Genomic DNA, 26,245 nt, shown 5'->3' on the forward strand with positions numbered 1-26,245 from the left:
TGCCCGTACAACACCTTGAGGGAGCCACGGTGGTTTTGAGTGGGCAAAGAGATAGTATTCCAGCCTTCGGCCTACATGTGTCCTGTGTGGAAAATACAGGGGCTAAACCATGGGCTTCTCAGTGGCGAACTATTGTAGGCATGCAGTTTGAGCTGTCTGAGCACCACCTACGTTGGTCCCGCATCGGCTAGGGGTGGGCGCATTTGTCATTCCCGCATCTTCCCAGCCTTTATCCTAACCAGGGTATGAAAGGGCTAAGCATGGGCTGCATGCAGTTCGTGTGCATAAAATATGGGGTTACATGATGGTGATGTGCGGAAAAACCAATAGAGGCGGCCCCTGCAGCACCCTCAAGTATCCAAGGAGGCTAGCTGCGTGTGGGCAAACATTAAATATTCCCGCCTACAGCCTACAAAGGCACTGCGTAGAAAATACGTGGGCGGCGCATGGGCAGATATCAGCTATTCCCACACCTTCCCCGCCTACATATTTGGTAGAAAAGGGCTAAGTGCGGACTATGCAGTGGCAAAATGTGTGTGTGTGTGTGAACCTGGGATATACGACGGTGAATTGCGGGCAACCGCGATGGGGGCTTGCCGTGCATCACTCTGACGACACTGCGTGTGGAAACAGGAGTATATTTCTGCCTGTAGCCTTCGTAAGTCCTGCGTCTATTATTCTGGAGTTTGCAGTGCAGAAACATCACGCGCAATGTTAGCGATCGTTGCCCGGTGACACCTATGAACATGTAGTTACACTTACATTAGCCTGGCTGCATATCCTACATTACATGTAAAATGGCTGCATGGGTACCACAGCTATAGAGCATGGGCGCATGGGTGAAGTGCGGGCATATATATATGCTCAGTATATGGGCTGCCCACTCAGCACGCTGATGAAGCCAGACGGATGTGGGCAAATAGCTTGCATTCCCGCGTTCAATCTAAATATGTTTTGCATAGAATATGCAATTAAGCATGTAATTTAAGTTATATGCGCTTCAAAATGACAAAGCATATAGGCAGACAAATTCCGGCTGCCAGCAATAACTGAGACGGTCCCCTCTTCCGACCTATACTCTGGTACAAGTGGTTCTTGTCAGTTTTGTTGGGGGTCATTTGATAATTTGAATTTTTTGTGGTCCCTTGATGTTAGATTTAATGAGCTTTTGCAGTAATACACATTTTATTGAAATCTACAATGGAAGCTTTGAGATTAACTTTTTTTTTTGAAGTTGAGTTAAGCAGACTTGTTCTGCAGATCATATCTTTGTAGCATAAGCCGAAATGTGGTTTACGAGAAACTTGGTGCTGTGCTAAAAAATATGTAGTGAAAGCTCATTAATCCGGTCTGCAAAAGACCAGAAAGAAAAAAGAAAAGCTAAGAAAACAATTTGTAAAGTTGTTCTGCAAGGAGCTGAAACATTGCTGCCTGCTTTTGACATGAAAACTGCACGGCAATGATGCACGGAGGCGCCTTATTCTAACTGCAATTTTGTAACAGTTCGCAGTAATCATTTACCATGACGCTAATAGTCACGCTAATAGCCACGCGCCAGCGCCTAGCGTGCTTCCCAACGCCGTTCAAATCCAGCGCGCTGCTGCCAGGTCACGTGGCAGGACGCAGCAAACCCTCCTACCCTCCTCTCGCTCTGTGCATTCCGGAGTGATATCCGGCTAGGCCTTACGCCGCGCCGTGCCGTGCTCCGTGCTGCTGCTGTTCGTGTGCTGTTTGTGTCTGATTTCAAAATCATTCCTTCAAACTTCCGTTTGGATTTCCTGCTTATCGTAGCTTGCGCCGCGTGTCAGCAATGCAGCCGTTCGCGTACTTTGTCAAAAGTGACCACGCCGAGAAGCATGGAGCCGTTTCATATTGACAACAGGTTCGACTTCAACCGTAGGAGTCGCGAAGCAAGAGAAGAAAGCGGTTACTGGAATGCGTCGAGTCTTCGTTTCCAGGTGAGACCCAGAGTGTAGCCCAAGAGTGCGTGCAATTTGCGACCGCGAAAATTAACGAGCGAGCGCAAGGGCGAGAAGAAGAGGAAGAGACGAGGCTCTGTCAGCTCTGTCCTGTTCGTTTCCCTTCGGCATTGCGCGTGAGTCACTGGTGGTTTCCGCGGCAGCAAAGTGCATTCCACATCGAATCATCAAACTGCTGGTCCGTCAGTGTTCACAGTGTATGCGTTGCGACGCGTGCGCCGAGGTGTATGCATAGATGCGTTTGCTGAATGCAGGCACGCGTAGGAGTCCTAAATGTAAATGTGGCAATTGTATACCGCCCAGCAAGGCGCGCGACTATGTTTTGGGCTTTCGTTAAGGTGGTTGCCAGACTTCCTGTTGATTATTCGACGTGGGACGTGATCGTGCACTGCCTGCATGCGTAGTTTTCACGCCAGTATCGGCCCGTTGCGGACTGCCGATAGCGTGCGCCGCTCGGTCTGTTTAGAGTTGTGTTATTCGCTACGCGTATGTGCGTCTTTATAGTGATCTGATGTGGCGTCTTAAGGTTAGAACGTACCTCTACGAGCCGATTACACCAGCTGTCAAGCTCAGTGTGGGAGGGGTGTGACGCGTCAAGGCATGCAAGCGACTGAGTGAATTGAAGCGACGCGTCACTGCGATACCACAACAGGTAGCTGCCTGTTCGATCACTTTTGCAACATTGGTAACGTTGCCTGCAGCTGTAAAGTTCTTTTAGTTGCTGGCAGCCGTGAATAAAAAAGTAGCCCTAGAAAAAGAGCGCTTTGTAGCCCTTTCAAATTAAGTGGCTTTGAATAACCTAAGTAGTACAGAGCTTATCATGAAAACTAGTGTGAGCAAGTGGCGTTAGGTATTTGAAGTTTGGCTGTTTAAACATCTTCTTGTGGTTGTAGAAATGCCAGCAATACAAATAATTATCAGGAAGTGCCAGGCATTGTGGGTGCAAAATACACAGCTGGAAATTATGATGTTATTCAGGTGAAGTGCCTTCTCTTCAATAGTGAAGAGGTCTGAAAAGAGCTTCATCGGAGAGGATGTCTCCACTGTCCAGATTTGGGGCTGTTCTTGTCTGTGCCTGTTCAGCGTACATTGTAGAGCACAAGTATGTGTCGAGTTTTCTCAGATCTGTTTTTTTCACCTCTGCGTTGAGATCAGTGTGTTGCAATGTCTGCTTTGGACCAGAACGTTGATGGCATGCATTGGCATTCCCCTATTCAAAGTAACGTGTGTGTCTCTTCTCAATAGGTCATCATCAGATAGTGCCAGTTTCATGCTCAGAAAGAAGCAGTGCTTAAATACAGGGGGGTCTCGGCTGGCCTCGGAACCCTTACAAAACTAACGAGGAATCTGAGACTCCCCGTACTAGAATGTAGGGAATGTATGAATCCGAAGCAAGCAACCAATTTTCTTTTTCGTGTAAGTGGTGGTTGGAACACTTCTCCAGGGTGGAAGAAAAAGGGAAACCCGCACCCTCATACCACGATTGAGTACAGAGCTGGCCGCTCAGCTCTAAGGCTACACAGCAACAACGAGAACACTGGTATAGCCTCAGCTCAGCCCCTTTCTCTCTCCCTCTCTAGTTCCCTCCCCACCTGTTTTCGAGTCACTAGAGACCCCCTTAAATGCAGCCAGGCTTTAAAAAATGCCAATATAAAGTAATGGGATACAGGGCAGCATTCTAAGGTGATATTACAGCATGAGAACAATGCTTTTATCCTTTTTTCTCTAGTATCCATCTCCCATGGCACTCCTCATAGACAATCATAGTAGAAGGATAACCATGTCAAGCTTCTGCAGTAATGCCGGTGTCACATGGCACTCCTCAGAGACTGGTCCAAATACATCTTATTTCACTTGGTGAAAAGAATACGAATGGTGTTATATAATGCAGCTATGAATGCACCTCAAAGATGAAACATTAATTGGACTTGACAGCTTCTCTTCTGTGGTCTCTCACTGTATAACGAAAGTAAAAACAGCGCTAATTTTTACACAAACCACACAGAAAGAACAAATAGGAGAGCGCCCGTCCTGTCTGTTCTTTCTGCGTTGTTTATGTAAAAATTAGCGCTGTTTTTACTTTTGTTACACAATGTTACACCAACTAGTCCAGCAAGAGGTACTGTTAAACGAACTTTTCACTGTAGTTGCATTATCTTTACTGCTTCTAGATCTGAGTGGAAAATGAACACCGTCTACTGCAAACTACTTCAAGGTCTGTTGAATTATAGCCTGTGCACAAAAAAGCTAGAAGTCCTAAATGAAAAAAGGTGAATGTTCACCATAAATTTTGACCTCGGTGATTATCTTGGTCAGTTTTGATTTTTTTGCCATTTAACTTGCTTGGTGATGATACTGTGCAAGTTCAGTGAATATGCTTGCTCTAATACACTTACAGGAAATTAGGAGCTTGTAGTGACCTGTTTGACTCAGCCTTTCGGCATGCTACCTGAAACCATAGTTAAACAAAGCTTCAAAGAAACTGCATATACTGTGGACACCAGATGTTTGCTTGCGCCTTCTTTCAAATGCCTTAGGGGCTGGCAACCTGGGGCCGAGGAGCGCGGATGTGATTCACGTCGGCTCCGGAAATTCTGTCTCGTTGTGCCAGAAACGTTTATCGGATGTTGGATTCAATGATACCTTGTGCATGGGAACACGTCAGGACCACGTGGATACCAAATTTGTTACTGTGAGTGCAACCGTTTGTCTGTTGCTATCGATTTTGTGCGGACCGCCTGGGACGCGCTAGGCGTCCGTTAGGCCTAGCCCATCTTCGGCCGGAGACGCCGGCCCGGAGGCCCCTGCGCCGCCGGTCAACCGCCGATTCTGTGGACCCACCATGTCGATGGAGGTGACCGTCGAAGGTACGGACCTGGATCCGGAACATTATGACAGCAGCTGGGTCAAAGTGCTCCAACGAAAGGTTGAAGCGAAACACCAACGGAAGCTTCTCGAAGGTTCCAAGGAGAACGCCAAGGTGGAGACGCGCCGTGTCGGACGCGGGGAAGCCGGATACAAAATTGCAGGTGGGGCCGTTTTAGGCCCTACCAAAGCGGTCCGGAGGAAAGCGGCTGAACGATCGATCGCTATGAATCTTCCGAGATTCCCGGATGAAGGCATCAAGGTGATTCTTAGGCCTCGTGAAGGTCTGGGCGTGATTAAACGCACGTCGGGCCCGCTGATCAGTCAGGCCCTCGCCAAGGCTGCCGGACTCGGCTGGTCGGAGCAGGACTCATGGTGTGTAAACGGAAAGCAAGGTACGGTGCTCTTTCATTCCTTGGACTTTAACCGAGGCGTGAAGGTAGCTGCAATCCGTTGCTTTAAACTCGACAACAACGAGCACGAAGTTGTGGCCAATATGATCGCACCGGAGGATTGCGGGCGAGGGGTAGTCCACGGGATCTCTGAGAGGTTCACGGAAGAACAGTTGCTGAAAGCACTGAGAAAGGATCCGAAGAATCCAGACGTCGCTGGAGTGCGTCGGATGGGCAAGACTTCTACTATTATTATCACCTTTCTGGAAGCTGACGTTCCAAGGTTTGTCAGGATTGAAGGCATGCTCATGCCCTGCTGGTTGTTCAAAAAGAGATATGAAGTCTGCTTCAGGTGTGGAGAACTTGGTCATCGCTCCGATGTGTGCGACAGTGAAAACCCAAAGTGTCGTGGCTGTGCGGTGGTGTCGCCGGCCGAAGATCATCAATGCGTTCCCAAGTGTCGCCTATGTGGAAAAGGCCATCTGACGGGTGACAAGCATTGCAAGGAACTCTTCCGTACGCCATACGTAATCAAGAAGAAACAGTGGGAAGCAAAGTTAGCTGCCGAGGAGGAGGCCAAGAAGCAGCAGCAAGTCCGTTTCAGTCGTAGAGATGGCCGCAGTGCGTCCCACGAGCGACCCTCGAGCCATCCGAGGTACCGTTCCGCTTCGTTTCCTCGCCTGCAGCCGCCTTCGTCCAAGACGACGACGGAGGGCTCTCGATTGAAGCAACAGCAGCAGCAGCAGCAGCACCAGCACCAGCAGCAGCACCAGCAGCGGCAGCACCAGCAGCGGCAGCAGCAGCAGCAGCAGCAGCAGCAGCAGCAGCAGCAGCAGCAGCAGCAGCAGCAGCAGCAGCAGCGGCAGCAGCAGCAGCAGAAACAGCAGCAGGCGTCAAAAGTGGATTGTGTAAGTAGTGTCTCTCAGGACTCAGATGAAGTCAAGGCTCTCAAAGACCAGAACCGATTATTACAAGCGAAAGTTAAGGCGCTGCAGGAACAGGTTATGGCGATAGGCAGGACTTCGCAGCCGATGAATGATGTAACGCAGCCGGGGCAGCTGCCGCGGAAGGAGCAGGCAGAGCTCCCTAGGGAAAGTCCTCCAGCAACAAAAAAGAAGAGAGGTTCAGAGGAGGATCTTGAAACCCGTATACAAGGATTAGAAAGACGACTCAATAAAAAGGAACAGGATGATCAGATTTTTCAACAGCAAGTTATGGCCGCTTTGGAGCACCTGAGGGCTGCTATGGAACAGCTGCGCGCCGATATGGCAAGCAGAGACGAGAGAATTCAGTGGGTATATCAGGAAATTATTAACCTTCAAAATGGCTCTGCGTCACCGTAGACATACCATTTGGCAGTGGAACTGTAGGGGCTTCGGTCGCAAACGCGCGGTACTCCAGACTTTTTTGATGAGCAGTGACAAACCCGAAGTAATCGCGTTGCAGGAGTGCGGTAAGCACGCCAAGCTGGCGAGTTACAAATCGTACGTAGGACGAGGTGACAACACGCGAGTAGCCACTCTCGTCAAAAGGAATATAACGGTGTTGCAGCATGATACCGGGACTACAAATCTGGACCATATTCTGATTGAGATAATCTCGCAAAAGAGGAAACTCAATAGTCTGTTCATTCTAAATGTGTATAGCCCGCCACGCCAAAAAAGTCCTTGCGGCTTCGATGAGCTCTTCGCGAAAGCGCGCGTGATCTCGAAGGGAGGGCCCCTTTTGATAGTCGGGGACTTTAACGCGCATCACCCGGCATGGGGGTATAAGTACACGCAGGTAAAGGGACGCGAACTATGGACTAGTATTCAGCAGAATGGCCTAGTGCTTCTGACGGATCCCCTAAGACCTACCCGTCAGGGCAACAGTGTTTCGACAGACACGTCCCCGGACTTAACTCTAACCGGAGGCCGCATCTCTGCCACCTGGTGCAACACGGACGAAAACTTGGGTAGCGATCATAAAATTATCGAAATTGTAGTCGACAACGGACCACCGGTTGCCCGCACCAAGAAGGTGGCTTCGGTGAACTGGGAGGCTTTCCGAAATGGCCGCACGGGGCAGGAGGAAGGCATAAGCAACATTGATGACTGGAGTAAAAATGTCCTTCAGTCGGTCCGCGAGGCAACCGAGGAGGTAGAGGTTGACGAAGAAGTCCAGGGAGTAGATCGTCACATGGTCCGTCTCTGGCGCAAGAAGAAGGACCTTGAAACGCGGATTGCGGACAAGAGGGGGAACAGGAACTTGCGAAGACAATTGGCCTTGCTTAACAAGGAAATCGAAGAGTACGCGCTCGTTTTAACAAGGCAAAACTGGAACAACATTTGCGACCAACTGGACCGAAACATCGGGAAGGCAGGTACGTGGCACTTGCTTCGGCATCTTCTAGATCCGGACAAGTCCAAACTGGAGGCCAGGCAACAACTTCACCGGCTAGTACATACATTTGACGGGACCACGGATACGCTCATATCCCAAGTCCGGGACCGGTACTTGAGCTGCGCGACGGGTACAGCTGAACCGCTACCAGATTACGGGGGGCAGGAAAACCCGGACTTAGATAAACCGATAACGGTTGCCGAAGTCCGGGCAGAAATAAACAGATTGAGGACCAGGACTGCCGTGGGTCCGGACAAGGTCAGCAACCGAATTCTAAGAAATTTGGACGACACGTCGATCCGACATCTCGCTGCCTTTATGCAGGAGTGTTGGGAAGCCGGTCGACTGCCGACAGCATGGAAGGACGCGAACCTTGTGTTCCTCCCGAAGCCGGGAAAACAGCCGGGTTTCGAGCACCTGCGTCCCATTTCGCTCACGTCGTGCGTGGGCAAACTGATGGAACATGTGATTCAGACCCGGCTGAACCGATTTTTTGAGGACAAGTGTTTATATCCAAATACCATGATTGGATTTAGACCGCATTTGTCGGCATGTGATGTCATGCTGCAGCTAAAAGAACAGATAATAGAAAATCCAACGCTAGACACCAGGGTGATCGTTGGTCTAGACGTGTCGAAAGCTTTCGACAACGTAAAGCACTCGGCCATTCTGGAGGGTCTGGCTGCGTTAGACGTGGGTGTTCGTACCTACAACTACATACGCGATTTCCTTACAAACAGAACGGCATCTGTAAGCATGGGGGGTAACACACTGACGGGTATTCAACTGGGCAACAAGGGCACACCGCAGGGATCGGTGTTGTCCCCGACCCTGTTTAATATCGCCATGCTTGGCCTCCCCGCACAACTGGACAAAATTCCGGGGCTGAACCATACGTTGTACGCAGATGACCTGACTCTGTGGATGTGCAGGGGCAGTGATAGCCAAATTGAACTGACGCTTCAAAGAGCTATAGATGTAACAGAAAAATACTTAGAACCAATCGGTCTCAGGTGCTCGGCCGAGAAATCGGAAGCGCTATTTCTCGCGCCCATGCGGTCGCCACAGCGTCGGCGCATAAAGCAGGACGGACCGTATAACGCGGGAATCACACTCAGGGTCAACGGTAATGTAATTCCAGCGGTGGAAAGCATTAGGGTTCTAGGATTACGAATTCAGGCGAACGGCAGGAACTCGGAAACGATTCAGAGACTAGAGGCTAGCACCAGTCAAACTTGCCGACTCCTAAAACGAATCGCTAACAAACATGCGGGTATGAAAGAAGCTAACCTCCTTAGGCTAGTGCAATCTTTTATAATCAGCAGGATAGTCTACGTGGCACCTTATTTGCGGCTTTACCAGGCGGAAAAGGACAAACTGGATGTTTTAATCCGTAAAGGGATAAAAACAGCACTAGGTTTACCACCCTGTGCGCCAACAAAAAAGATTTTGAGTCTAGGGGTTTCGAATACCCTCGAAGAGCTCATTGAGGCTGCAAGGACCTCGCAGTATCAGAGACTTTTACGCAGTCGTACTGGTCGCAGCATTCTGGAGAAGCTGGGGCACGAGCCTCGAGCGTGCTCGAGACGTACGGACCTGGTTCCTAGACAGGTTAGGGACAAATTAAAGATACCCCCACTCCCCAAAAACATGCATCCCATCTACCATGAGAGCCGGAGGAAGGAAAGAGCAGTAGCGTTGCAAGCCCGCTTTCAGGGCAGACAGGATGTCTTGTATACGGATGCCGCACAATGCACAAACAGTTCGGGGCACATTTCGGTAGCCACTAGGGAAAACGGAGGCCCGGTAGCGTGCTGCAGCACCAGACACTCGACAGTAACGGAGGCGGAAGAGTTGGCCATTGCGCTGGCTCTAACTCAACAACAGGTTAACATTATCGTGAGTGACTCAAAATCAGCAATTAGAAACTTTGACGCGGGCTGCATTTCAGCTACAGCAGCACGAGTGTTGGCCGGCAGTCCACCACCGGCAGAACTGGTAGCGCTCATCTGGACACCCGCGCACCAAGGGTTGAGGGGAAACGAGAAAGCGCACGCACTGGCCCGAGGATTAGCTACTTTCCGGGATCCCAGTGGCGTCTTGTGCACAACCCCTTCCCCCTCGCGCGATGAGGAGCTCCTACAGTTCGAAGACGACCTTAACACGTATCAGGAAATCCTAAACCATTACAAATTAGGCCGAGCGGTACTTCCAAAAGCAAGTAATCAGCTAACCAAAACCGAAGAGGTTGCGTGGCGCAAGCTCCAAACCGGAGTATTCCCTAACCCTCAGCTTTATAGCAAGTGGCACCCTGAGATTTTCAGCCCCAGGTGCAAACGTTGCGACGGCATAGCGGACATGATCCATATGGTATGGACATGTCCGAGCTTTGGACAACTTGACCGAACAGATGAGTCCTGGGAGGCACTGCTTCACAACGAGGACGAAACTAAACAACGTGAAGTCATCCGTCTCGCCCTTGCCGCTGCTGAGATCCAAGAGATCCCGGTCGACGGCTGAGGGGGAGGACATGGCTGGGACCGAGCGGCGCCTCGGATACCCATCATCCTTTTGACGGGTGCTAATAAATGTTATTTCTCTCTCTCTCTCTTCAAATGCCTTAGACATTAATGTGCAGGCGCGGACAGAAGTAAACGGAGCGCGCCGCACAAGAAAGAACTGTTCGTCAGTGCCGCCTAGCAAAACCACACGTAAGCTCAAAATCACGACACGCATATGCAGGCCCCCTACCGGCGCAACCCTCTCATTGCTCCGCTCGCCTCGCATTCGGCTGGTGTCAGGGTCACGCTGATGATGATTATGGTCGGATGGTTGCACCCTTAGTAGCGAGCGGGCATTTCGGAACGCACAGACCGCTGCCTTGATGCCACAAATCCCGCGGGGGCGACGCTATCATTATGTCGTTTCATCTGAGACAGCTGTAGGTGCGTTTCCATCGCAAATAGCGCGCGTCCTTCAAACTTAAGTTGCCTCTGGGATTCAATTTTCGTCTCGCTATAGACCAAATAAACTCAAAACACTTGATCCACCATCGCAGTTTTGGGTTCTTTTAATACATTTACCGTTCATTTTCGGCTTGCTCCTACGAGGAACCGACGGGGCGGGAAAGCATGCGCCCTGTGTGTCTGTACTGCACCACAGTGCTCCTGCATTGGAACCTCGCCTAGGAGGTCAGCTTAAAATGAGATGAAACCGCCGTTCTTGGCGCTTTTTGCAGCGCGATCCAGTGCCTCAAGGATAGTGACTGCTTCCAAATGTGCTGGATGCAGCTGTTGGGTTTCCGCGCCTATATTCTCAAACAGACCAATGTCTATATGTAACCGGTAGCAGTGAAGTAATACAGCTCGCACAGAAGAGTTTGGATCGCTTGCCGGGTTCTGCCGTGGCTCATACTCTGATTAGCGGGCGATCACGGGTACTTATAGGCCAAATTTCGCACGCGGGGCACGCAACAGTGACGCACTGCTGCCGCGGCACATTCGTGTGGGTGAGACAGCGGGTGCTTGTAGTCATCCTAAGATCCAAAGGTGCATGCAAAGTGATCACCATGAGCTCTGCTCCGCACATGACAGCGCGATACGCAGCGTACTGTCTCGGGGGTGATAAGAGCAGGATCCAGTATAGGGGAAGTTTGTTTCGGGGGAGACAGGCAGGGTGCATGCACTAGTGCTGCGTGAGCGCCTGGTAGGGACAAGGCGAATCATCAGTGATAACTGTAGAAAATTAACACAAAACTGCGGCAGTATGCCGAGTGTTTCGAGCGCGTTTGCTTGCGAGTGAGACGCAGCAGAGTCCCAGCGGCTGCAAAAGTTCGAAACACGCGGGTTGTTTGCGGCGCAAACACGCCTCCAGCTGTCTCAAACGAAGCGGCTTAATGGTAGAGCCGTCCCCGCGCAATTTGCCTTATCAAGACAGCGGTCTTTGTTTTCCGAAATGTTCGCTAGCTACACAGAGCACGACCATCCGATCATGATCGTCATCAGCACGACACAGACGCCGGACGAATGCGAGGCAAGCGGAGCATTGAGAGGGTCGCGCCGGAAGCGGCCCTGCACATGGGCGTGGCGATTTCGAGCTTTCGTCTGGTTTGGCTAGGCGGTGCTGACACGCAGTTCTTTCTTGTGTGGCGCGTTCCGTTTACTTCTGTCCGCGCCTGTACATGTACCACCCCGTGATATTTGCTCTATGACTGGTAAATAATTTATAATTGTCTTTCTCCTTGTTTCAGTATTATCAACCGAACCATGGATGCGACGTGTAGTTGGTTTCCAGGTCATGTTAAAGGCAAGAAAACTGGTAATATAACCGCTGCTACGGCATTTCTTGTCATTCCAGCTTTTGAAACAGGCTGTTTTAGGTGTTGTAGTGAATTAAAACTGCATATCAACATTTATATTGTAGCCTTTTCCATGCCTCAGCAGACCTAAAGGCCAACTAGGCATCACATCCATCGTACGGCTGATCAAGCCTAAACAACATCAGAGAAAGAAATGGAATTATAAATTATTTAATGGTAGGCAAATACCACTTGGGGATTTTAGTATTTTAATGTCTAATGCAGCGTTTAAAAAATATGTGACCAAAGTTACGTTTTTATAGACCTTGAAACTTATTTTTTAGGTGTTGTCTATTTCACTGTTCTCAATTTGCAGAGGTAGCAGTGTTTGGTACTGCTTACCTTATTTTTGTTGTTCTCTTTTCATTCATTGGTTGGGCCCTGTTTTCCGGTGTTATTTTGTGTTGTGTAATCGCATAGTGCATCCCTTCTTTTTTGTTTGTGCACCACTTCTGTTCACTGTTTTTTTTGTGGCAGGCCTCATGACAGCTGGCAGCTTTCCTTTCATTTTGGCCTTCTCCTCTGACGGTGCTCATGGTACTAGACAAAATATAGTTTACTGAAAGGCTGAATTCTAATTTGTACAGCATCATTAAGGTGCTCTCTTCCTCTTTAGCACATGCCATTAATGGTGATGCACACTGTTGCCAAGAATCTTAATTGATACAAATTTGTTTCACAAGTGCAGGGCATGCTTTGCTCTCATGTAGAGTTTGTGCATTTACAGTGTATAGTTTGTACATGGTCTCTTTGTTGGTGACTGACACAGCGGCCTCATTGGCTGACTTTTATATTATTATGAGGGTTAGAATTTGTTTTTCTCACTGCTGATGAGCTTTACAGTAGCTTATTATGCCTTCAACAGTCATGTCTTTTTTATTGCTTTAGTTAGGATACTGAGGCTCAAATGAGCGAGCATCTGGGGCCAAACTACCAGTATAACTTCGCGCCGTTTGTCAGCTTTCTTTATGATGTGCATAACTGTTCAGGTAGGAAATAATTTCAGGTCTTAGTGGTCCTTCATTTGCTTTTGCTTTTCAGCCTTTATGCCAGATGTCAGATTTTGGAGGATAGTTTGTCACATCCTTCATCATTGAAGTAGGTAGCACAATGTACCAGCCGTGACAATTGGTCATTATAACTAAGCACCCCACCTTCCCTTTATGTGCACACCAAAGCTGAGATCTGATGGCAACTTTGATGAGTATTGACACCTGAAGTTGTCATTTTACAAGCACAATGTTACAGACCACTTTAAAATGTCCTTAAGCTATTGGGTTCAAATCATGTTTTTGCTTGCTGTCAGACTCGCTGAACGGCACTCTCATTGTGAAAATTAGTATAACACTTGGAAATGCAGCCAGGTCCTTCATTGAATGTGAGTGGTGCACACCGGAATCCTGCTCCTGCTGCAAATCATGTGGGTCATTTTGGAGGTTCTGTTAAAAAGTAATGAAGCATAGATATGAAAATGGTTATACACAGTTATTACCATTTTGTGGCCCTTGACCAATTTCTGTCTTAAAAAAGGCACTGTACTAAAAAGAAACTGAAGTGCACCGGAGCCGCCGCAAACCTTTTGTGTGAAGAAAAGGCATACTGACTATGCTCATGACAATTTGATGATTGTGCAAAATTTCAAAATGACCATTTTACTATTTATTGTTGAACATGTACTCTCTAGTGTCACATAAGGTGTAATGACAGAACTTGTCTAATTTTTCTTTGCACTTCAGTTTTGTTTCTGTTTATATTTTGTATTTCTTAGCATGAACACCACAGGCCATGCACTCCTGTATTACTTTGTATAAGGAAACAGTTACAAGTCCAGCGTCTCTGCGTGTGGGCCCCTCGTTGAACACTATTCTAAGGCACTAAGTTGTTTGCTTTGAACTATATCAATAGCTCATGCGCTTCCAACTGAAAAAAATGTTAAGTAATGTATCATTCAATTTTGACTACAAGAAATTTGCTAACTATGGAGCATGTTGAGGACACATTAGATTTACTGCAGGTCAACCGGCATTAGTGCCTAGCTTGACAAGGGTATGGGCAAGAACTGCAATTAGAAAATTGCTCTTAGCAGTCACTGCGAAGCCGCCGCGGTGGCTGAGTGGTTATGGCACTCGGCGGCTGGCCCGAAAGACGCGTATTCGATCCCAGACGCGGTGGTCGAATTTCGATGAAGGCAAAATTCTTGAGGCTCGTGTACTGTGCGGTGTCTGTGCACCCCAGGTGGCCGAAATTTCTGGAGCCCTTCATTACGTTGTCTCTCATTGCCTGAATCGCTTTGGGACATTAAACCCATATGAACCAAACCAGTCACTGCGTGTTGATTTAAACACTGGCAGCGCTCCTACTACTTTTATTTTCAGTGTTTGCTACCACGCATACTAATATGCGATTTTCAAGGATGAAGTCAATTTTTTCAATAATTGTGCAGTTAAAGTTGCATGTTCTAAAATTCGAAGCAAGCAGTTGCCTTTTTGTACTTCACACCGATATCAGAACTCACCACTATTGCATGACACCATCAACGTCAAGGTGCAAGTCTTGTGTTGGTAATAAACGAAATGATTTCTTACTTTCTTGCTTCAACAGGCGTTAAAGCATACTGCTGTTGTTGCTTTGAAGCGTACAAATACAATTATTATCATATTCCTGGCTGCAAATATGGCTAAGAATTTTTATATGCGTGTTCTTTTTCCTGTAGGTGTATCTGAATTCAAGGTAGAGAAGGCAATGTATTACACCATGAAGGGAATTCCAAAGAATGCAGTATTTCACAAGAGGACTGCCATTACCATCTGGTCAACAGAAGCAGTTGTACTATGCAGTTCCAGTGGCAAGTTCTCAGGAGGTGACAGCGGAAGGCAAGTAAAAGGTTCTCCACGAGGCTAAGCATAGAGGGCTGGGATAGTCAGTTCTGGGCAGAATTATGAGACATCATTCCAGCGCACAAAAAAATATGCCCGGTGTCCGTGATGTCTATCCTCTTCATTCGTGTGTTTTTGTGCGCTGGAATGATGTTTCATAATTCACTGAAGTGAAAAATGGATGCACTGAGAAGTAATTGCTAGCTTTAGCTGGATTTATCTCAGGGGCATATACTCACTCCATCAGTGTATGTGAGAATTATGAGTCAGGTTTGTTAATGGTTTATAATACGAAAGCTCCAAACAAAGGATAATGCCAAACATACAAGACGTGATCAAATAATTGTACATGTTGTCTTCATGTGAAAGTTTATTTACAGGAGGTTAATGGATGGGTGCAGTTAGCTCGTGTGACGATAAAAGCAGCTTAAAAGCCTAGGCTCTATGTTCAGTGCGGCAGTGCATGATCAGTGAAATTACTCATAATGAACAACTTTTAGTGAATATGTACTTCTCATGCCATGGAAACAGAAGGCGGTTGGTACTTAGCAGTCATTTGCCCTGAAGCTTGGATTGTAGGTACTGAGGCCTAAGTGATGCTGATTCAGTATAGGCATTCGTGGGTGCCGCCACATTTGCCATCGTCTATGAATCGTCTGGTGGTCTCTACTTAACAACGAAAATTTGTGTGTTATAACTTGTAGCCATCACTGAAAGCATTTTGCATGAAAATAAGCTTGAATTTAATGCTAGCTGGCCTATTGTTTAACTGTCAGATGCCATGATGGAAGTGACTGTTAAGAGTCCATCATATAGCCCATAATGAGCCCCTGTGTGCCCCCTTACCTTCTCTGCTCTCTTGTCTAGCTGTTATGCATACAGTTTTACAAGCCACATTCTAACTTCGACTTCGGCTACTTCAGTTTATATGTAAAAAAAAATTTGGCTACCTTTTACTCAAGCATAGGTGTGCTTGAGCATTCTTTCGCTAGCTTTGCTGCATGCTTTGTAAAAATAGTTTGTTGCATTAAATATGACAAAGCATATCTTAGCCACTTTTTTTCTCACTTAGCAGGGATGACCCAGTGGGGCCTGTAGAGATGGCTCGAAGCGGTTGCAATACTTTGTCGCATACATGTTGGGAGGAATCATGCGACTTGTGTGTTATGTATATGTGTGGCAGTAAACATTGCTACTTTGGAAAAGGCGCCGGTCTGCCATACTATGTTAGCGAAGCTTAACGAACCCCACTTGGTCTAAACTAATTTGGAGCCCTGCACTACAGTATCCTGAAGCCATTATTGTTATCTGCTTTGCTGTGAGAAGCGGTTCTTGCAAGTGATCTGCCTGCTTAGAACCAGTCAACTTGTTAAGCTTATTCACTTAACTCATAATCAACTCGGACATTTTTTATAACTGGAACCCTAATGCCTGGATGCACCAAAAAAAGTGCATCTCACTGGAAGACAGAGAGTGCTAGGCACCATAGTGGGCAATGCACACTACGCAGAATCTACTGCGGGTTTTGTACGAGTGGAAGTGTCTCCAGGTACTGTGCAGTGAACTGCACCACAGTGTCAGAATGCGTATAGCAAGCTAGAGCTAAACAAAACTCATGTGCGTTCAGGCAGCTTTGGTTTCAATACATTCAGCAGGAAAAATAATCTGGCAGCTTTTTTTGCACATGTGTTGGGGTTTTACCAGTGCCAGAGGTCATCGCATCTTGTTTAAGGTTTCGTTTCGAATCATTAACATTCCAGTCTTTTCATTTTGTATGTGGCATTCAGCTGAAAATAAATTTCACCAGTCGGCTTTTTATCCTTTGCTGCCACTTTTTTGGAAGAAATGAAGAGGAATGGTCTTCTAAATAGATGCAGCCAGCCATGCAGTGCTTTACAGTTCTGCACCCTGTGTGCATAAAAAGTCTCAATACATGGATTTTGTCACCCTGAAATATACTTGCATCAAATATTTTTTGTTAGTCGAACTACATGTTATCTCCTTTTTGTGCCCTTCTTTATGGCCATCTTGTAATCATTTCTCTAATTCCTTAATTCCTCTTAGCTTTTTGTTTTCTGCAGCACTAGAATTTCCATATCAATTTATTTCTCTAGGCTGCCAAGTATTAGTATCTCTGAGCCTGGTAATGGATCAAATTACCGGAGATGGTAGAGTGCTGTTGACTGTCTCAGAAAGCCTGACTGTGTTAGAAGGACTGTCATGCTCAATATCAGCTGCAATGCCAAAATATGATAGGAATTCAGAGTATGATGCAGGCGTACCCAACTGTGTTGTAAACATAAGCAGTTAGCTATGAATACAAATCAAAAACACAACGCAATAATTCACATTTTCATTCACACAGCATGGTGATGAACAAGGGCAAGGAAGGAGGCACCTCAAAGTGTTTTTCGGTGTCTTCCCCCTTCTCCGTGTTCATCGTTGTACTGTGTGAATGAAAGTGTGAAATACTAGCTCATCCAGACACTGATTTCAAGCAAATTAATGCAAGTGGGGTGCTTTATGTGAGTAGCATTGATTTTTTATAAAGCAGAAGACAGTTGATTTATTGCAGAGGCATTGAAAGTCGTATTGAATGTGTACTGTATGTTTGCACCACTGAGCTAAATTTAATAGCAGTGTTTGCTGGTTGTCTTTGCACTGTGATTATTATAGTGTATTTCACACAAATTCGTGATTTTGTTCTGTTGTTCTTCAGGCATTGTGGCTACACAGCTGGAGTCAAGCTGCTATCAGGGAAATGCAACCTGTTCGACTTTGTCAGAAAAAGATGCACACTATGATGCTAGGGGCCTCCATCTTGACTATACTGCCAATTTTGTGTACCAATGAAGCTAAGGATGCTTCTGTGCAAATGTGAGCATTTTTTTATTACGATACGTGCTTGCTCTTAGTCTTCGGCAAGAACAGAAATGATGTGGTTATGTGCATGCTCCAGTGTACAATCCTGTGAAAAATTATGACACTGCGAGTGTGCGCCACACTATGCCTAACTGCGTGCAGGTGCCATCTGATGAAATGCTCGTGCCATCAAGGCCGGCGCAGCGAGATTGATGGATGTTAGTGCACCTGACTCGACATCAGGAGTGCTTGCCGTTTTACACCATTTGGCGTGCATTCGCTGGGATCTCTTAATTTTTCTCAAGATAGTATGTCCAAACACACAGCATCTCAATCAAGACATTCTACGGTATTCCAACCACGCCAAATCGAATAGTAAACCGACCACACCAGGAAACACTAAACCAAAGCACACCAGAGCCGGTATTAGACAACCGGGTCACAGCACAGAACACCAGACCAGAACACACTAAAGCACACCACACTATGCCACATCAGGACCCGTGTCTGAGAATCCTGGTCTGGTCAGAACACCAGACACGGTCACACCAGAACCCGTCTTTAAAAAGGCCAGTTTGGTGTAAACACCAGAAACGGGCTGGTGTTTTTTTTCGACTGGGTATATGGCATTTCTTTCAATTGTGCGTATGAACTACTGGCAACGTATTGATTCCTTTTAATATAATTTTGATGCATAGTGTTTTGTTCAGCTGTAGTTTAATTTGAGCCCTCTACATATGGTGAGTCCACTTCAGATTATGTTGGGACTTCGAAATTGCCTCATGTTGCGTTTGGATTTGTAGACATGAGAGCTTCATTTTGTTCAAGTGTATTTGAAGGAGGATTTGCTGTAAATAATATCTAGCCTACTACGAGAAATTAGCACAAACATTCTCCTTGCTGTTCATAGTGGCAGCTGACGATTATGTTCTTACATCACTCATTTAGCTCCAGACTACAATTTTGCCATGGTTCATGGTGGCCTTAAAGTATGGCTTCACTTTTTCCCCCTTACCTTATTGTTTGGGAAGCGTATGCCATTGAGTCATGCAAAAAAGGAAGTTAATATGATGATGCAAAGATGGGCGTTTAGAAGACAACAAAGAATTCTGTTATCATTAAGCTGAGTCACACCACTGTGATCATAGGTCTGTTTGAGTCCTCTGTATTATCCTGTTCTACATACTTCTGATTTTTTGTTGACTTGCACATGGTTCCTCGAACAGGAAGTTTTATGAATGGTTCAATGTATGGTATTCATGGCAGAGTTCACTTTGTATAATCTGTATAATCTATTTCAGATCAAAAACCTAGCACTCATTCGTGGTGAGACAGCTGATGAGGCTACAAAACTTATTATGAAGACTGTAGTGAAGACTCATGTGGCCCTAATGTACACATTGAAGGGGCGGGGCGAAAAAGAAACATTTAAGAACCTATGGCTGTACAGCGCAATACTTGATGAGTACACGTGAATCTTCTGAAGGTTATAGAAACTTTGTGAACACACCATCTAATTGCAGGAAAAAGCTACTTTCAATCTACCTGGTGTGGTGTTCTGCACTTCCGTTATCAATTACTGAGTAGCCATCCAAATTTAAAGGACTATAGGTACCAAATTTTCGCTTTAGCGTTTTCTCCTTTCAAACCAAGCGTTAGACATTCTATACATGTACGACCACTAAATAATTTATAATTTAATTTCATAGTGGTGGTTCAAAAGTGCAAACACACATGGACCAAGTAAGAGACGAGACACACAAACTGGCACTGATCTTACAACTGATTTTTATTAGGAAGAAGCACGTCATATATACACACACGGAAAAACAGCGCACATGTGCAATGTCAACAAAACTCCTAGTGCTAGTAAAAGCTAAAAACCGCTTTAAAAGCATGTGTGTATCTGCAGAACCGCTGTCCAATATGTAGCATATTGATTTCTCGAAGCGATAATGTAACAGATGGCGTACTCACGCACCCATTACTTTTTCTGATAATATGAAACGCCTCAGCTACTTCTTTAGTGCGCTGGTTAGAATGAGCGAACGAGACATCAGTATCGTAAAAAAAATGGCGTACATTTGCACGTGGAACAATGCTTAGCTAGGTTAGTTTCTTTCTTAAAGAAATAGTGTGCTCCATGAGCCGCACGTTAACGCAGCGGCCAATCTGGCCTATGTAGGTAAGGCCACAGGACTGAGAGATTTGATACACTACGCCAGTCTTACAGGGAACATATCTATTTTCATTATTTTTGTTGCAAGCATTTCTTCTGCGCCCTTCATGCTTTCTTTGAACTGCCGCCTCCACTCTTTCTAGCTCGTTAGGTGCAGGGAACAGAACCTTTACCCCATGCTTGCTCCCAACTCTTTTAATCTGGTGGGACAGCGTGTGGACATATGGCATAACCAATACATTTCTTCTCCCTTCTTCCGAACCCTTTTCCAGCCCCGAGGTACTTGCAGACGATTTAAGCTCATGTAGGACTTTGTCTGCACTCGAAATGAGAACTGAGTCCCGGAAACCAGCTTCCCTACATCTGTCTACCTGGGCTAAGAGACTGGGCATCATTTTATGATAATATTTCTTTACTGCCATGCCTAAGCATCCCGTAACGATGCCACTTTTTACAAGCTTTGAATGAAAGGACCTGTAATTCAAAAGGGGCTTTTCACTTCTAGAGGAATACTGCCAACAGACATGGTTGGGTTCGAAAGAGAATTTTAAATCAAGGAATTGCAAGACTGTTTCTTGAGGGTCTTCATGTGTGAACTTCAGCCCCGTCCCATTACGTGCAAAAACATGAAGAACATTTGACAAAAATTCGGGGTTCACTGACCTAGCCAGCACCAGGTAATCGTCCACATAACAGAAAATGCGTATGCAATAACCGGCTAGATCAGTCTCAGCTTTCATATCAACCCGGCTTAGATAAATGTTACTTAGAATGGGAGCTACCTTGGCACCTATGCACACACCCGATGTTTGCATATAAGGTCGACCATCCCACTGAACAAGCGTGTTACTCAGGTAGTAAGATAACAGTGATTTCGGAGGAAATCAGCTACTGCCTCAGAATTAGGTACGATAAACGGATCCTTTACGCGAAGTGACGAAAATTGTTTGCAAAGATAGGTAGACACAACCAACTGCCAAGAATTGTGCTCAGAGACGATTGCCCGGAAAGGAACGTTAGGCTTGTGCGTCTTAGCACTAAAGAAAGTTTCTAGCACCAAGTGTTCAGAGAGGGCGATGACTTTACTTCGGAAGTTTTAAGTATGGAGGTATAGCAAAGAAAGTGAAGGAAGCTAAACAACCGGTGCTAGAAATTGTCTTTAGTGCAAAGATGCACAAGCCTGAAGTTCCTTTCCGGGCAAGCGTCTCTGAGCACAATTCTTGGCAGTTGTTTGTGTCTACCTATCTTCGGAAACATTTGTCGTCACTTCTTGTAAAGGATCCGTTTCTCGTACCTAATTCTGAGGCAGTAGCTGATTTCGTCAGAAATGAGAGCGGGGCACTATGTGATTGTTTTAGCGTAGATGTGGTTGATTTGTTTTATTCTCTTCCACACTTTGAAATAATTCAGTATGTTCAGCATTGTATTATGGATGACAGCGATGAATGCGTGTTCCAAAATGAGTGTGGAATCACAACAGGACCCTTTCTTTAACTGTTATCTTACTACCTCAGTAACACGTTTGTTGAGTGGGATGGTCGTCTTTATATGCAAAAATCGGGTGTGTGCATAGGTGCCAAGGTAGCTCCTATTCTCAGTAACATTTATCTAAGCAGGGTTGATATGAAAGTTGAGACGGATCTAGCCGGTTATTGCATACGCATTTGCCGTTATGTGGATGATTACCTTGTGCTGGCTAGGTCCATTAATCCCGAATTTGTATCAAATGTTCATATTTTTGCACGTAATAGGTCGGGGCTGAGGTTCACACTTGAAGTCCCTCAAGAAACAGTCTTGCAATTTCTTGATTTAAAATTGGCTTTCGAACCCAACCATGTCTGTTGGCAGTATTCCCCTATGAGTGAAAAGCCCCTTTTGAATTACAGATCCTTTCATTCAAAGGTTGTAAAAAGTGGCATCGTTACATAATGCTTAAAGGTACACTGAGGAGAAATTTAAGTTGGCTTCTATCGATAGAATACCAGCTCCTGATCACAAAAACGCCGATCTTAGTGAAAACAAAGCTCTTGTAAGGTAGAAAATAGCAAGAACCAAAATACAGGCATCGCCGCCACAGGCGAATCTCGCAAGTACAAGCGTGGTGACGCCATAGGGCAAGAGTCGCCACCTTGGAGGAATTTTACTGCCTACATGTCGCGCGAATTTCTGAGGCTGACAAAGGAAGGTTGCGCGGTTCAATATTGAAGTAAGTTTTGTTTTAAAACGAATAGTGCACTTTTATCACACAAGGAAGGCAGGCAAAAGACAACCTGAATGTTGGAAGCAAAGAAAATCGATGCTTGGCGGCGCCACAGGCGGCCAGGAGAGTTTCGATTTGTTATGGCGCTTCGCGTCTATGAGCTTTGCGTGCCCCGTGGTTTTGTTTTTGACGTACCTCGATTTACAAGCGCCGAACAGCAGAGGAACTCCAAGTGCCGCTTAAAGTTCTAGTTAACCATTGAAGGAGCCTGTTAAGGCTTGTCAGATGATCGCCACGTTCGATGAAAAGCTATGATGGCACGACGGTCGGTGATCGTACAAGGCAGCACTTGTGTATTCGCACGCTTGCCCGGCGAAACATTCCCGGCTGTGCCAGTCAACTTCAAACTACTTAACGGAAATCGTTAATTAGGGGCGGGAGACAAGGTACAAGGCAGTTCAGAAAATTTGCTGATGGCCTAGCTCTGTTAGGCCAGGATATACCTTGCGAAGGCACGGAGATTTCTGCATCAGAAGAGTGCATTCACTAGATGCGCCTTTATTGACGGCTGTAACTTGAGCCGTCGTGGCGGAGTGGTAGCGTCACCGCCCCAAACGGCGAAGCCCCTAGTTCGATTCCGAACCTCGACACAGGACCTTTCTTCTTTTATTGAGTGCGTGGGCGGGGAGTTTCAGTGGCATCCCATGAATGCCACGCCGAATACGTTGGTTAGCGGTTAAGCGCAGGCGCTCTGTAAAGGGGCGTTTATGCTGCGGCGAGGCGCGCGCGCGCTGTACAGCGAAGTCACGTCTATCAAAGCGAGACCCTCTATACTCCAACTGCGCCTGACCGCCGACGCGTTCGGCGGCTTCGGCGCACTCATACCGCACTGGCGGGGGGTGACTTGGAGCATGTCTCTGTTTCGCGCCGAGTGCGCCAGCCGCCGCCGGCCCGGCCGGACTGATTTGGCTCCGCGGCGATCTGCGCGTTGTATTCAATAGCTGTGGCAGTTGGGCGGAGCTGTTCCTTTCGAGCTCGGCTAATTTAATCCATTCACAGTACATATCTGAAGGTACATGCAAGTGGGCGAGAGAGCCAGATCCAGTGGACCCGTTGGATCTAGCGGAAGCCGTTGAAGCGTCGTGCGCCGGCTTTAGTTTCAAGCCGCCGACTTTGAACGCGACCGCCCCTTATCACCCATTTGTTTTTGTGGCAAAAAATAAATAACTTCACCCTTGTAACCGTGGGAGACCTCGACGCCGCCTGCTGCGCTGTGCAACCGCGCCGTTCAAGGAACCACAATCCGTTGGCCTCAAAGCCCCGGCCAGCCTCCGATGGGCGCAACGCACCCCTTGCGACTCCCCGCACTGGGGTTATGATATTTAGTTTGCAACGGCTGCTCTCTGAGGAAGGGGGAAACCACCCGCCGGCGCCTAACCTAACCGTGCTCCCTCAAAAGCATCGCACGCTCTGTGGGGCTGAGGTCGCTGAAATGCAGGCCGGAGTTTTTGCGAGAACTACGTCGTCGGGTTCGGGAACAGGATCCAGCGTAACGCTGGAAAGACGCCGGTGCAATCGTAAACGAAGCGACGGTAGCGACCCCCCGATAGATGCCTTCAACGTGCGGCGGCGGTAGCTTTCATTTCGGCAGCTGCTAGACCGCACCGCTAGCCGCCAAAAATCATGGAGTCTCCGTTTACGTCACGTTTCACGTCACTCCATTCTGTGGCGTCATAAGAGTTCTCCGTGTCGTCATAAGAGTTCTAGAGTTTGAATCTAAGGGGCGGGAAAAAGTTTTCAACTTCGAATCCAAATTTCTTTGAAATAAATGCATCTTTCGCTCCCGGAGAAGCGGCAACAAAGCCATGAAATGCCGAACTATCAGATCTTGCTAACAAAAGAAATTTGATAGGGTTCTCCTCAGTGTCCCTTTAAGCATGGCAGTAAAGAAATCTTATCATAAAATGATGCCCAGTCTCTTAGCCCAGGCAGACAGATGTAGGGAAGCTGGTTTCCTGGACTCTGTTCTCGTTTCGAGTGCAGACAACGTCCTCCGTGCGCTGAAATCGTCTGCAAGTACCTCGGGGCCGGAAAAGCGTTCGGAAGAAGGGAGAAGAAATTTAGTGGTTATATGTCCACACACTCTCGCACTGGATTAAAAGAGTAGGGAGCAAGCATGGAGTAAAGGTTCTGTTCTCTGCACCTAACAAGCTAGAAAGAGTGGGGGCGGCGGTTTAAAGAAGGCATGAAGGGCGCAAAAGAAATGCTTGCAACATAAATCATGAAAATAGATATGTTGCCTGTAAGACTGGCGTAGTGTATGAAATCCCCCTGTCCTGTGGCCTTTCCTACATAAGCCAGACTGGCCGCTGGGTTAACGTGCGGCTCATAGAGCACACTAATTCTGTAAGAAAGAAGGAAACTAATCTAGCTAAGCATTGCTCCACGTCCAAATGTACGCCGTTTTTTATGATACTGATGTCTTGTTCGCTCATTCTGACCAGCGCACTAGAGAAGTAGCTGAGGCGTTTCATATTATCAGAAAAAGTAATGGGTGCGTGAGTATGCCATCTGTTACATTATCGCTTCGAGAAATCAATATGCTTCTTAGTGGGTAGTGGTTCTGCCGATAGTCACATGCTTTTAAAGCAGTTTTTTCTTTGTACTAGCACTAGGATTCTTGTTGACACTGCGCATGTGCGCTGTTTTTTCGTGTGTATATATGACGTGCTTCTTCCTAATAAAAAATCTGTAGCAAGTTCAGCGCTGGTTTGTGTGTCTCGTCTCTTACATGGTCCGTGTGTGTTTGCGCTTTTGAACCACCACTATGCATCAACACCAACTAGCACAATGTGAAGTTTTTCTGCAATTTAATTTCTTCTTGACGCTCTTTCGGTTTCATCAGTCGAACGATAACTGTGACGTTTCAGTCACATGAGGCATAAAAAATCGGTTATATTATTGCTGACAGGCCATTTCTTGTCATTCCAGGTCTTGGAAGAGGCTGGATTAAATGTCGTAGTCAATTAAAGCTACATATCAGCGATTGTATTAGATTTTCTAGTTGCATCATGTGACCAAAACATCAACTTGACGGCAGTCGGCGTTCGGTCGATGAAACCAAAGCAGCATGAGAGAAGAAATTCGATTATAAATTATTTAGCGGGGTTGTAGGCAAGTACTACCTGGTAATCGATGTATTTTATTATCTAACTCATCATTTGAATGAAGAAAACACGCAATAAATTTAGGTGTCTATAGTCCTTTAATGGCTCATTCACCTTTCGGTTATTCTTATGATGGATATTTATGTTTATTATGGTTACATATATTAATAGCAAACGAAATTTGCTGATATTTCAAGCATTGCACATTGTAGCATTGCATACGGCTATGAAGCATTTCCTGAAAGATGTGACTAATACTGTGCAAAGTGATTTTTATCCACCATACCGAATATCAATTTGATATGTGTGTTTATTTGTTCACTTTTACATCTGCTGCGCAGTGCAGAATCCCAACAGCCACCATGGAAGGCAAGAACAGAGTGGCTGCGTTCGTGCGGGGGCGAGAGACTGGGATGGCGGTCGGAAAGTTGGATGAAGGGGGTGGACCCTTCACCCCAGTAACTGGGGCTTTGCAAGAATGCCCAAAATGTCTTGCAAGAACAAATAAATAAGAAGCATTCTTACTTGCATTGTAATTTTAGTAGTAACATGTACACAAAAAATACTGAAGTGAAGAAAGCCTCTATTGGTTGGCGAGGTGGGCTTTCAGTCTAATTGGGTCGGTTGGCCCATAGGCATACAGCTATTGGCTCTAAATGGGTTATCTTTGTTGACTTCCCCCACGTTATCACCTAAGAAGCCCACTGGGACCAGAACGGCTAGACCACAGGGCCCCAGTACGGGCTAGCCCACGGAGTCCCAGTACGGGCTAGCCCACGGGGGCCCAGTACGGGCTAGTCCACGGAGGCCCGGCACGGGCCAGCCCAAAGAGACCCTGCACGGGCCAGCCCGCAGTTCAGAGCCCCATTTGTGCTACTGGGGGTTGTCAGAAATCTGATCAGAACGCACCCACTTTCCGATCCTAGCCCCCTCTGAAGATATTTCAGTGTCGGCCACTTTCCTTGCAGCCCTGTTCTGGGCCCCTG

The 26,245-nt window shown here is 46.7% G+C and overlaps 1 protein-coding gene across 5 annotated transcripts; it reads left to right on the forward strand.

The window, feature by feature from the left end:
• Positions 1 to 1,663: 1,663 nt before the first annotated feature.
• LOC144113012 (uncharacterized) lies at positions 1,664 to 25,789 on the forward strand. Of its 5 annotated transcripts, none has more exons than XM_077645880.1 (6): positions 1,664 to 1,958; positions 2,958 to 3,081; positions 11,868 to 11,935; positions 14,689 to 14,848; positions 17,571 to 17,728; positions 25,601 to 25,789. In XM_077645880.1, exons 2-5 carry the CDS (start codon positions 3,014 to 3,016, stop codon positions 17,653 to 17,655), a joined length of 381 nt encoding a protein of 126 aa, XP_077502006.1. In that variant the 5' UTR covers positions 1,664 to 1,958; positions 2,958 to 3,013; the 3' UTR covers positions 17,656 to 17,728; positions 25,601 to 25,789. The 5 variants fall into 5 exon arrangements, 3 of the variants coding, with proteins under 3 accessions (XP_077502006.1, XP_077502007.1, XP_077502008.1); XM_077645881.1 differs by having other exon boundaries at positions 25,606 to 25,789; XR_013310584.1 differs by lacking the exon at positions 11,868 to 11,935.
• The last annotated feature ends 456 nt before the right edge of the window (positions 25,790 to 26,245 follow it).

The sequence above is a fragment of the Amblyomma americanum genome, chromosome 1, assembly GCF_052857255.1.
Source record: "Amblyomma americanum isolate KBUSLIRL-KWMA chromosome 1, ASM5285725v1, whole genome shotgun sequence".
NCBI classification, from domain to species: domain Eukaryota; kingdom Metazoa; phylum Arthropoda; class Arachnida; order Ixodida; family Ixodidae; genus Amblyomma; species Amblyomma americanum.

Excerpts from the sequence above, each read along its gene's own strand:
- LOC144113012 (XM_077645880.1), top strand. The coding sequence starts at position 3,014 with ATGTCTCCACTGTCCAGATTTGGGGCTGTTCTTGTCTGTGCCTGTTCA. Across the intron at positions 3,082-11,867 it reads GCGTACATTGTAGAGCACAA|TATTATCAACCGAACCATGG; the intron begins GTATGTGTCGAG and ends TCCTTGTTTCAG. Across the intron at positions 14,849-17,570 it reads TCAGGAGGTGACAGCGGAAG|GCATTGTGGCTACACAGCTG; the intron begins GCAAGTAAAAGG and ends GTTGTTCTTCAG.